Source organism: Heteronotia binoei, chromosome 20 (assembly GCF_032191835.1).
Source record: "Heteronotia binoei isolate CCM8104 ecotype False Entrance Well chromosome 20, APGP_CSIRO_Hbin_v1, whole genome shotgun sequence".
NCBI lineage: Eukaryota > Metazoa > Chordata > Lepidosauria > Squamata > Gekkonidae > Heteronotia > Heteronotia binoei.
In genome coordinates, this window is record NC_083242.1 from 23,442,623 (window position 1) to 23,455,128 (window position 12,506).

General features: G+C 47.3%; 1 protein-coding gene across 1 annotated transcript in view; it reads right to left on the minus strand.

Annotated features, from left to right (window-relative positions):
* DNAH3 (dynein axonemal heavy chain 3) overlaps positions 1–12,506 on the minus strand; it is a 169,926-nt gene that overhangs the window by 72,381 nt on the left and 85,039 nt on the right. Inside the window, exons 29-35 of the mRNA XM_060261037.1 lie at positions 10,983–11,091; positions 7,861–7,974; positions 5,724–5,900; positions 4,705–4,796; positions 2,470–2,689; positions 1,147–1,281; positions 14–125 (exon numbers count right to left, since the gene is read on the minus strand). Coding sequence (XP_060117020.1) covers positions 14–125; positions 1,147–1,281; positions 2,470–2,689; positions 4,705–4,796; positions 5,724–5,900; positions 7,861–7,974; positions 10,983–11,091 — 959 coding nt within the window. The remainder of the gene's footprint in view (positions 1–13; positions 126–1,146; positions 1,282–2,469; positions 2,690–4,704; positions 4,797–5,723; positions 5,901–7,860; positions 7,975–10,982; positions 11,092–12,506) is intronic.

A 12,506-nucleotide genomic window follows, 5' to 3' on the forward strand; every position in this document is an offset into this window, starting at 1 on the left:
TACATGTTGTTACCTTGGCTCAGTTCACCGAGTCCTGCAGCCAGCACTTTGTAGGCGCTGGTCTTGCCTCCCAGGGCATCTCCCACAATCATGTAGCCATGACGCACCATCATCATTTCATAAATCTGTACCAAGGACAAGAACGTTGTAAGGAATGTGTAGTGTAGCTCCGCACACAGCTAGGCAAGGGAAGAGTGGGCCTGGGTGGAATCGCTAGGACTACAAGTTAACAGCTCAAGACTGTTTCTCTGGAGAGGGATCAGCAAGCCCCCAGTCCAACCATGGGGATGAATGAAGGAGCTGGCAAGCTGAAGAACCACTGCAGGAAGAGATCCCAGAAGCAGGGCCGGTGTCAGCATACTCTGAAGAGGGGAAGCTGCCAGGGCCCACTACTGTCCCTCTTCCTACTCCACATGTTATCACTCCGCCAACCGTGCTCCAAGATGCTCACATTGCTAGTGCCCCTGGGGAAAGAACTGTAGGCAGTGCAGGCAGTTGTGAGCACTGGGAATGTGAGGGGTCACAAGAGGGGAGGACACATAGGCAAGTGGGAGGCATGTGGGTGGGTAAGAAGGAGGGTGTGAGAGGAAGGTCTGGGAGGCAGCAGAGGAGGGGAGAGAACCCTGCCTGCCCCTCCCCACCCCCCGCCAAATCCCTGCTCAGAAGCTTCAAAAAACACAAAACAAAACAATCCATGCATTGCAGAGAATAACAAATGCATTTGATCGGAGCAAAGGAGAGTGCAACTTGTCTCTCAGACAGGGGCATGAGCCATCTAAAAGGAGCCTCCGCATGATCTCAGTGGATGTGAAGATGAGCCAAGCCCTATTGTGACTGACAGAATGGACCTCTTCAATATTAGGAAGCAGTATACCTCTAAATACCAGTTGCTGAGAGGGGGCCTCCGTGCCCCTCCTGTGGGCCTTCCAGAGCATCCCTGGGAAATAAGATGCTGAGCTAGATGAACCTTGGAGTTGATCCGATAGGATTCGTCTTATGTCCTCATAGCAATCAGACCAGGAACAGCCTACCTTCAGAGACCATGCTCTTCCCATCCACCCCCCAAGAGCCATAGCATGATACCATGAGACCGAGAAAGTTCCACTGGGCTTGTTTCCTAGATGCAAAATATTTTTTTTAAATAACCTGAATAATCTTTCCAATAAACCATGGGACTGGCTGAAGATTCATTTTTTGGATATTGTTGTTCAAGGCCTGTATGAAACGCTCGTAATCTGGCTTCGGAAGAACCACGCCAGGAAACAAATCCGATATAATACCCTGTGGGGTGGAAGACAAGAAAAGCAATTTGCCACAAAAAGAAGCATAGCATTTCCTGGGAGTAAAGCCATACAGACGTTCATTGCAAGCTGTTTGAAATTAATACAGGGGAAGTTCTTCTCAGCTAAGACCATTGCTGCAGAGGCCTTCTACAGATCAAGATGCAACTACATTTGGAATACTGTGTACAGTTCAGGATTGCCCATTTAAAAAAAAGAATGTTGTAGAGCTGGAAAAGGTATAGCAGGGGTGGCCAACGGTAGCCCTCCAGACTTTTTTTTGCCTACAACTCCCATCATGGCCAATGACTGGGGCTTATGGGAGTTGTAGGCAAAAAAACATCCGGAGAGCTACCGTTGGCCACCCCGAGGTATAGGAAAAAGGCCCCAAGAATGATTAAAGGACACCATCCCAAGCAGCAGAAGGCTGAAGGGTTTGGGGCTTTTGAGTTTCAAAAAAAGACCACAGAGAGAAGGCATAATGACAGAGGCTCATGCATCATTTTGTATGGGACAGCGGAGAAAGTTAAAGAATTTTTTTTTTCCTTTTCCGAAATACTAGGACTTGGGTGCACCCAATGAAGTTAAGGAGTAGTAGATTCCAAAAATACAAATAGCTGCAGCCAGATAGCCCTCACATTCAGTTCAGAAAGACAGACAAAAAGACATCTTTCTTCACATAAAATATAATTAACTTCAGAGCTCACTGCCGCAAGATGCAGTTAACACTGCTAGCTTAAAACATCTTTAAAAGAATGGGGGGATAGTTTCAACACATTCACGGACAACAGGTGTTATCCCTGGCAGCTGAATGAAACCTCCATGTCCAGAAAAAGTTTACCTCTGAATACCAGTTGCTAGAATGGCAAGACCAGCGGGAGTCCTTGCTTTTGTTTGTATGCCTTCTCTGGCCATCCAGTTGCCCCCTGTAGGAAACAGGGCTGCTGGACAAGCTGGACCTTTGATCCCATTCAACAGGGCTTTTTTCTTGTGTGTTATACATGCCATCAAGTTGCTTCCAATTTATGGTGATCCTATAAATGAATGACCTCCAAAATACCCTGCCACTGGCAGCCTTGCTTGGGTCTTGCAAACTGAAGACTGGGGGCTTCCTTTATCAGTGATCATCTCATCAATATCGCCCTGTTTTTTGTTTGAATGGCAGGATGTACATTTCTTGATATCTTACCTGAAAGAGAGGAACATCTTGTGCCAGGAATTTTGCTAAGTTAACATCCAGCAGTGCCCTAAGCAACAAGACACTTTCATTTTCGTCCGGGTACTTCAGTTTCAAGTTCCCTGCTGCTGTCAGGACAGATTTCACCGCACGCATTCCGTAGTCATAGTGATGCTGAGATGATAACTGTTCAGAGCAAAGGCGGTAGGTAGCGACAATTTTCTGGGCAAGGCTGTGAAAGAGGAGAAGAAGAAGAAGAAGTAGAAGAAGAAGAAAATTGCAGATTTATACCTCACCCTTCTCTCTGATCTGGTTACAATCACACACACTAAATAATGCACTTTCAATCCACTTCCAATGCACTTTACACCTGGACTTTACTTGCAAACACCAGTTGGAAAGTGCATTGGAAGTGGATTGAAAGTGCATTATTTAGTGTGTGTGATTGCACCCATAGAGTCTCAGAGTGGCTTACAATCTCCTTTATCTTCTTTCCCCACAACAGACTCCCTGTGAGGTAGGTGGGGCTGAGAGAGCTCTCACAGCAGCTGCCTTTTCAAGGACAACTCCTGCAGCAGCTATGGCTGACCCAAGGCCATTCCAGCAGATGCAAGTGGAGGAGTTGGAATCAAACCCAGTTCTCCCAGATAAGAGTCCGCACACTTAACCACTACGGCAAACTGGCTCTCACACCAAACTGGCTATGATAGAACATAATATAACTTACATACCATTGTGTGGGGGGGGGGGATGATAAAACCATCTACAGTTTAAAAAAAAGGGATACAACCAAGCTTAAGAATAGTTCACCACACCGACCTGGATGGTTCAGGCTACTCTAATCTCATCAGATCTCAGGAGCAAAGCAGGGATGGCCTTGGTTAATATTTGGATGGGAGACCATAAAGGAAGTCCAGGATCACTATGCATAGGCAGGCAATGGCAAACCGCCTCTAAATGTCTCTTGCCTTGATATCGCTATGGCGTTACCACAAATCAGCTGTGACGTGACAGCACTCTCCACCCCCACCACCCGTTCAACACCCATGAAAAGCCAAATGACAGATTCCTGTTGTGTGTGTGGGGAGGAGGGTATTAGTAATTACTGGAAATAGCAGATTTGGGGGGCGGGGGCTGTGGATTCCACAAATCTGTTCTGTTAGCAAGGGAAAGTGAAGGGAACATTCCCCTGAAGCAACATGCTGGGAAGAGCATCATGCATCATGGAAACCTGCCTTCGAACAGAGGAAAGCACAGCTGGTAGCTTAACAGTTCTGCAAGATCCAGCTCTATGGCTCTAACAAACAAGAAAGAATACATTGATAGCTGAAAATGTATTGCAATTTCTCCCTCTGCTAATTACCGTAAAGTTGCAGCTGATTTATGGGGAGCAGGATTTTCAAGAAAAGAGACATTCAGAGATGGTTTGCCATCGCTTGACTCTGCATAGCAATCCTGGTATTCCTTGGTGGTCTCCCATCCCAATACTGACTGGGGATGACCTGCATAGTTTCTGAGGTCTGAGCAGACCAGGCTAGCCTGGGCTATCCAAGCAAAGTCGAAATGAAATGAAATATTTCATCAATATTTTATTCTGAAAAAACACAATTATTCCTCTGCTGGAAAAAGACTCAGTATCTGTCGAGTCTAGAATCCAGCCAAATGCTTCTGGAAAGCCAATAAGCAAAGCAAGAGAGCAACTACCGGGCCCCACTGCTCCCTCTTGAAGGTGGTGTTCTGAGGCACACTGTTTTTGAACTTGGAGGTTCAGGGTTTAGCCACTGCCTGTCCAGTGAACTATCATTTTTTCCTTCAGTTCTTCCTCCCAGAGTTATGTTTGCCACAACTGTATAATAAACCCCTATGATTTTGCATTTCTTTGGTGCCCCCCCCCCCGAGTGGTTATGGTTTTGGCTGACCAAAATATATAAGAATGTGTGCCTCCTTTTCAGTTTTAAGATGGCCATATGAATCATATCTTAAGTTTAACGTGCAGTACTAGCGCTATAGAACAAGGGCTCAACTCAGAAAAGACATTTCTGAATCATTTGTGAAGATGGTGCCTCTCAAGTCACACCCACATATGGAGGCAGGGCAGCAAGTTACTGAACCACTGAAAGGCTGAATTCCAAAAGCAGCTCTGCTGTTTGCACAATTCCCCCCCCCCCCTAGGTTTTTAAAATGAATTAAAAGAATTCATCACCTGTTAAAGGGGAGGGGGGGGGAAACCCACTCAATTTAACTCACCTCCTTGAGTCAAGGAATCCCATGGAATAAAGTGAGATTTCACCAATCAGAGCATAATCTGGGACCATCATGGCTACAGTGCGGAATAATGCCTAAAGAAGCACAAACGGTTGAGCAAGAAAGCAGCTAATTGATATCATGGCCTACTGAAAAACGTTCAACAGGGAAACAGGTATTTTTGGTACTCCCGAGTCCAAGCACTGGGGAAACAGGTACATTTTACCAGGAACCAGGGTCGAAGAAGGGTGGTCCTGGTTTAGGCTACTGTCTCATTATGATGACACATGGTGTTTATGTTATTTCAAAAATTAAACAAATTAGCTGACCGTATTGTGGAACATGCCTGTGTATTCACAATGGGGGGTGTCTCCGATCTAAAATCTGTACAGGTTCCAAATAAATTATGTTTGGGTTCTGTGCATTTGAATCCTCAGACTAACACTTTCAGAATTAATAAGGCAGGGGATAAGGATTAGATTTGCCTGATAGATAGGAGTAACTTCAGAAATACCAATTGAGAATAAATTAAACAGTTCCAAAAATGCACATCCCTTCCCAAATGATAACATCCCAGAATGCAGGTGAGAATCACAGGATCTTTATTCAAAATGTAGGTGAATGAGAATAAAATGTACAAGTTTACATGAGCATTAAAATTTCTACTCCAGTAATGCCAATTATTAGATCACTGCCAGAAACAGCATCAATTCTGTCCTCAATGGTTTTTAAGACCAAAAAAGACAAGAGAAAAAAAATAGGAAAGAGCTGAAAATCACAAAGAAATGCACGCCGGGGAGGGGGGAAGAGATGGATGAAGGGAAGGCAGGTAAAGGAAGGCAGGTAGAGAGGTAGACCTGATGGGATCTACTTTTGTTTATTTACATGTCTACCCTGTTTGTATATAAAGCAGAAGCTCTGTTAGAAAAGAAGGTATGAGAGATCTTGCTCCAGGTCCATTTCCCTGTATTCTGCCCAGCAATCTGAGGGATTCCAGCTTTACAAGAGACTACAACATTTACCTTCAAGTTATCCGGAAGCTCTGCCCGCCCAGCATACCCAGGATTCATTGTGATGAATACTGCACAGGTCGGATTAAGGGAAATCTCTGTGCCTTCAAAGACAAATGTTCTGAGCTTCCGAATTATGGCCTGCTGGATACTGAGGATCTGCTGAGCCACTACAGACAACACTTCAACCTAGCCACAGAAACAAAACAAAGCAAAATCAGTCATATATATAAAGGACAGCTAAATTTGAGTCCAGCAGCACCTTAGAGACCAACAAGATTTCAGGAGCATAAACTTTCAAGAGTCAAAGATTTCTTATCTAAAACTTATCTTCCCCCCACCCTCTTCCAATTTCTCTCTCCCCTCTACTGAACTTTGGGTGGTCCCCTATTTGTTGGCAGATATTAATCCTGAAACCACTCTTTTGTTACAAAAGAAGTAATGATAATTTTATCTGTAAAACAACAAAAATCTGGGTAGATCTGATTATAACAGAATCTGGTATATGTTTGGCTAAGATGATGATTTTAGATTTATTTAACTTGAACCATAGATTTTATTAGACACTTCTGTTTTAATATTTTATTTACCTTTTAGATTTGAATATTTTGACCGTAAATTTTGAACTTTGGGATTTTGTGATTAATATATCTATGTATAAATTATTTGAAATTGATTCATTCCGGTTGACCTTTGGTCATAGAAACTAAAAAAGGAAATGGAATGGGCATGGCTACCCTCTGCACCTATCCACAAATAAAGGACATCATCTGCTGTTGAAGGAGCTGGGCATGTTTAGCCCGGAGGGGAGGCGGCTGAGAGGTGATATGATCACCATCTTCAAGTACTTGAAGGGCTGTCATCTAGAGGATGGGGTGGAATTGTTTTCAGTGGCCCCAGAAGGTCGGACCAGAACCAATGGATTGAAATTAAATCAAAAGAGTTTCCAACTCAATATGAGGAAGAACTTCCTGACCATTAGAGCGATTCCTCAGTGGAACAGGCTTCCTCGGGAGGAGGTGAGCTCTCCTTCCTTGGAGGTTTTTAAACAGAGGCCAGATGGCCATCTGACAGCGATGAAGATCCTGTGAATTTAGGGGAAGGGATTTGTGAGTTTAGAGTGGTTCCTCAGTGGAACAGGCTTCCTCGGGAGGAGGTGAGCTCTCCTTCCTTGGAGGTTTTAAAAAAGAGGCTAGATGGCCATCTGACAGCAATGAAGATCCTGTGAATTTAGGGGAAGGGATTTGTGAGTTTAGAGTGGTTCCTCAGTGGAACAGGCTTCCTCGGGAGGTGGTGGGCTCTTCTTCCTTGGAGGTTTTAAACAGAGGCTGACAGCAATGCTGATCCTGTGAATTTAGGGGGAGGTTGTGAGTTTCCTGCATTGTGCAGGGGGGGTTGGACTAGATGACCCTGGAGATCCCTTCCAACTCTATGATTCTATGAGGCAGGGTGGCTGGCAGGATGTGTCAGGGTTTGAAAGTCCCCAGCTGGAGAGTGTCCATGTAAAGCGATGGTGCTTGAAACAGCAATGGCCCCTTGGTGTCGTGTCCATCATGGATCATCCAGGCTGAGCTGCATGTAGACCAGCTGCCTCTGCAAGGGTGGTCAGGATGCAGAGCCAAAATCGGAGCTGTCCAGCAACATCAGCCTGGACAGCTGAGTGCTGAACAGCAAGGGAGCTGTCCAGAACATGGCTGAACTAGGTCACAGATACACGGCACTGGCCAGCTTCCAGGCAGCAACAGAAAGGTTTCGTTGGTCTAAGGCAGTATGGCCAATGGCTGGGGCTGATGGGAGTTGTAGGCAAAAGACATCTGGAAAGCCAACATTCCCTACCCCTGGTCTAAGGGACACAAATCTTTCTTTCTGCAACACTCTCAGCAGAACCACCCCCCCTCCTCGGAATAAATATTACCTGCATCTGTTACACCCCCCCCCCCACATTGTTCTCTTATTTACACATTTCAACTTTGGTATCAAAAAAACCCTTTTCTATGTCATGCAACTGCAGAGATCGTCAAACCAGCACTCAGGTCAAAAGTGAAGCCTTGTACAAGATCGGGAGGCGTGGCCATTTGCAAGCCCATTGTTGCATGTTAAGGTTAGCAGACTGCAACAGTGACAAGCATCTCTGCTAGGACAACGTTACCTCAATTCGGTTGAACTCGTCGAAGCAGGCCCAGGCTCCAGCTTGGGCCAGCCCTTTAAAGAATTTGCCCATGGCTTTGTAATCCAGCCCATCAGAGCAATTGAAGACAACACACTAGAAGAAATGACAGAGAGGGTTAAAGCCCAGATTGCTCAATTCGTGTTGCCAGCCTATCTTTTGTTTTACTAGTGGTTGTGAGGTCTGTGTGATCATTTACATGCTGCCTTTCTCCCCAGTGGGGGCCCAGCGTGGCTCATATTATTCTACTTTCTTCCATTTTATCCTCCCAAGAAGAAGAAGAAGATATTGGATTTATATCCCGCCCTCCACTCCGAAGAGTCTCAGAGTGGCTCACAATCTCCTTTACCTTCCTCCCCAACAACAAACACCCTGTGAGGTGGGTGGGGCTGGAGAGGGCTCTCACAGCAGCTGCCCTTTCAAGGACAGAATCTCAGAACGGCCTACAATCTCCTTTACCTTCCTCCCCAACAACAAACACCCTGTGAGGTGGGTGGGGCTGGAGAGGGCTCTCACAGCAGCTGCCCTTTCAAGGACAGAGTCTCAGAGCGGCCTACAATCTCCTTTCCCTTCCTCGCCCACAACAGACACCCTGTGAGGTGGGTGGGGCTGGAGAGGGCTCTCACAGCAGCTGCCCTTTCAAGGACAGAGTCTCAGAGCGGCTCACAATCTCCTTTCCCTTCCTCCCCCACAACAGACACCCTGTGAGGTGGGTGGGGCTGGAGAGGGCTCTCACAGCAGCTGCCCTTTCCAGGACAGAGTCTCAGAGCGGCTCACAATCTCCTTTACCTTCCTCCCCCACAACAAACACCCTGTGAGGTGGGTGGGGCTGGAGAGGGCTCTCACAGAAGCTGCTCTTTCAAGGACAGAGTCTCAGAGCGGCTCACAATCTCCTTTCCCTTCCTCCCCACAACAGACACCCTGTGAGGTGGGTGGGGCTGGAGAGGGCTCTCACAGCAGCTGCCCTTTCCAGGACAGAGTCTCAGAGCGGCTCACAATCTCCTTTACCTTCCTCCCCCACAACAGACACCCTGTGAGGTAGGTGGGGCTGAGAGGGCTCTCACAGCAGCTGCCCTTTCAAGGACAACTCCTGTGAGAGCTATGGTTGACCCAAGGCCATGCTAGCAGGTGCAAGTGGAGGAGTGGGGGAATCAAACCCGGTTCTCCCAGATAAGAGTCCGCACACTAAACCACTACACCAAACTAGCTCTCCAACAACCCTGTGAATCAGGTCAGGATCAATGTTCCCTCTAAGCTGCAGAGTCTTGTGAACAAAAATTCTACTTTGTGAGAGCTACTGGTATTAAAGTTGTGCGCTACTGGCATGAAAGATTATGAGCTACTGCATCAATTAGTGTGCCCTGGGGTCATCCCTCCAGAGCTAAGACAAACATGTGTGAGCTGGAGGCTAAAAATCTGTGAGCTAGCTCATGCTAACTCAGCTTAGAGAGAATGCTGGTCAGGATGAGAGTGTGTGATTTGCCCAAGTTTGCCCAGCAGACTTCCATGCAGAGTTGAGATTCAAACCTGAGTCTCCCAGATCCTGCCCCAGCACTCTAAGGAGTACACCACAGTGGTTCCCCATAAGCAGAATTCAGCAAGTGAAATTTGTCCCATGACTTGGAACAGCTCCACCTGGTGTCTTCCAACCTGGCATGCGGCTATGAAGAACATACTGAAAATAAGAGGGGGTCAGGAGGCTGAAACAGCCCAGGAGAAAGCAGAGGTGAGAGGCCCCTGCATGTAGAACTGCCGGTGCCAAAGGGCTGCTAGGATTGGACCCAGCGAGGAGTGATGATGACGACAGGCATCAGTTCACCTGTGCCCTCCTCCCACCAAGTGGCAAGTTGGATGGCTGTTGGATGGCTGTTGTCATTATCACTGCCAGCCAGTTCCAGGCTGAGAAGCCCTCATGGCTCAGAGCTCAGTTTGGCTTGCTCCTAGAAGGTGATGACATTGGATTTATATCCTGCCCTGTACTCTGAATCTCAGAGTGGTCATAATCTCCTTTACCTTCCCCCCACCCCCGCACCCCGCAACAGGCACCCTGTGAGGTGGGTGGGGTTGAGAGAGCTCTCCCAGCAGCTGCCCTTTCAAGGACAACTCCTACAATAGCTATGGCTGACCCAAGGCCATTCCAGCAGATGCAAGTGGAGGCGCGGGAAATCAAGCCCGGTTCACCCAGGTAAGAGTCCGCACACTTAACCACCACACCAAACTGGCTCTCCTAGTCATCAACAGCCATCCAGAAACTCTCCCATTAAGTTAAAGGGCCAGTCTACCTCTGAATGGAACTCCCTTGTACCAAGTCAGACTACAGGTGCATCAAACCCCCTCCTGGCAACCCCTCCCTCAAGGCCTCATTCTCCTTGAATGCATATGGAAGGTAGGGCCATTTGCCCATTGTGCACTCATCCTCCCTGGATGATGTCTTAACAGCCCTATTGTCTCTGATGGCACAAACAACAGCCCCAAATGGCATCTACTGTGCTGGGAACTATTAGGGCCAGTACAGATGGGTCTACTTTGGAGGCAAGAGTGCATTTCTCTGACCCCTGAAGCTTAAGGTGAGCAAGGTAGGGTTGCCAAGTCCCCTGTGTGCCAGAGCAGGGAACTTTTGCATGTGCGCAAAGCGCACAAGCGATGCAATGATGTCACCCAGAAGTCATTGCACCGGCAACATCACGCACGTCATTGCACCGGCAACATCACGCACGGCCGCTCTAGGCATTTCCAGGAAAACACTATGGTTTTCCCAGACTCTCTAGCCATTTGGGAGGAAGAAACTCTATGGTGCCTATGGACTGGGGACTTGGCAGCCCTAGAGCAAGGAGCTTCACCTCAGGACATTCCCACACCAGTAGTGGGAAGAGAAATGGAGGCTTTGCTGCCCCCATGGCTGCCTTCCTGTAGTCACTGTGGAAAGTTGCTGAAAGGTACCAAGATGGAGTTACAAGCAGTCATGGCTTAGGGCTTCACCCTTTGCTCTGGTCTTTGTGAATGTTTGATGCACAACTTTAGCAGATGTAGATGGCTTCCCAAAACTTATTCTGAAAATAAAGGAGTGTTGCTCCAAAGAATCAAATGGATGGTTATTTTGGTACCTGCTTAGCCAGTGCTTTTGCAAGGTCTTTGGTAGTTTCGGTTTTGCCGGTCCCAGCAGGTCCTTCTGGGGCACCTCCCAGGTTCAGTTTCAAAGCTCCCATTAATGTTCTAAAGAGACAGGTGGGAATAAGCAAGAGGAATATGATCAACAGGCTCATGACATTGCTTTGCTTCTGGCACTTTAATCCACTTTTCTTCACACAGTGAGGACTCAAATCAGTTTACAACATGAAGGAATCTATTTAAAAACATTACCCAAACAAAAAATTAATTGGATGCTTACAAGCTTTTCCACAACGCAACATTAAATAAAAACCACCACATTGTCAATTCCTTCCTCAAGTGGGGAAGGCCTTTTAGAAGTTGAACTGTGTGGGGTGCATACAAATCAACACTAGGTTGCAATTACCATGTAGCACAACCGACAATTACACTGACTGGAATGTTTTGATCTGTCAGTAGATGCATTACAGAACAATTGCAATGTGTTTCTGTTATATCTTTAAGTCAAAGGACAGAAAACCTTTCCTAGGGACATTTTCCTTTGAAGTGGTCTTTCTCAATTTATTTTCATAGCTCCAAAAAGTCTTTGTATGCACCTAACTAGAGACACGTACAATCTAGAGATCTGCTTTCAGATATTTCTGGTCCAAATATATCTATTTTTCAGATATGTTCAGGTATCCAGCACTATATTCATTCTCCCCACCGCCCAATTAAGAAAGCATCGACGACAACTAAAATAGTTGGGGGCACCTTATTCAGGGGTCTGTAGAATTGGACCCTGTAATGTACTCAGTTACAAGACGTGTTGAAGGCAACATACTTTATTAGCGGGTACATCACAAGAGGGAGAATGGCGGGCCGGGTTCCGATTATATACATGCCCCAGAACAACCCTCCATGAGGCCATGTCCAATACTGGTCAGTTAAACTTCCCGCCACAGATCTTGATTGGCGGTGCATATTAGCGAGCTACATCCAGGGACCAGTGGGGTTCCACTGGTTGCCTCTGTAGCGTGTGCTGTGCTGTACATAGGGATTAGAATGCAGGACATAACACTCCTCCCCCCTAGTTCAGGACACATAGTCTTTCAAGTACACCGGTGCCTGGCGTTCCCTGGTCGACCTCCTCGGGGTTGCTTGGGGAGTTGGTGCAGCCGCTGGGGCTGGCGAGGCGGCGGTTTCCCCTTGTTGAGGTGTTGCCGGACACTGACTGGCCATCACTTGTTGCTCGTCCGGAGTCTCTTCTCTGGTGGGGTCACTTCCACCACTGTGGTGCTCTTCCGCCCGTGCAGTCGGTGCGGCCGGCATGGGCAGGGTATTTTCCGGGGGTGTTGCTGTCAGTTCTTCCCCGCTTCCCCCGCTCCCCGTGGCGGTCGGTTCCTCTGGCAAAGTGCGGCGGCGCAACTGATCGATATGCCTCCTGAGAACCTGGCCCCCCTCTGTCGAGACCTCATATGAGCGGGACCCAGTCATGCGCAGCACCCGGGCGGCTAATCACTCCGGGCCGCTTGCGAAGT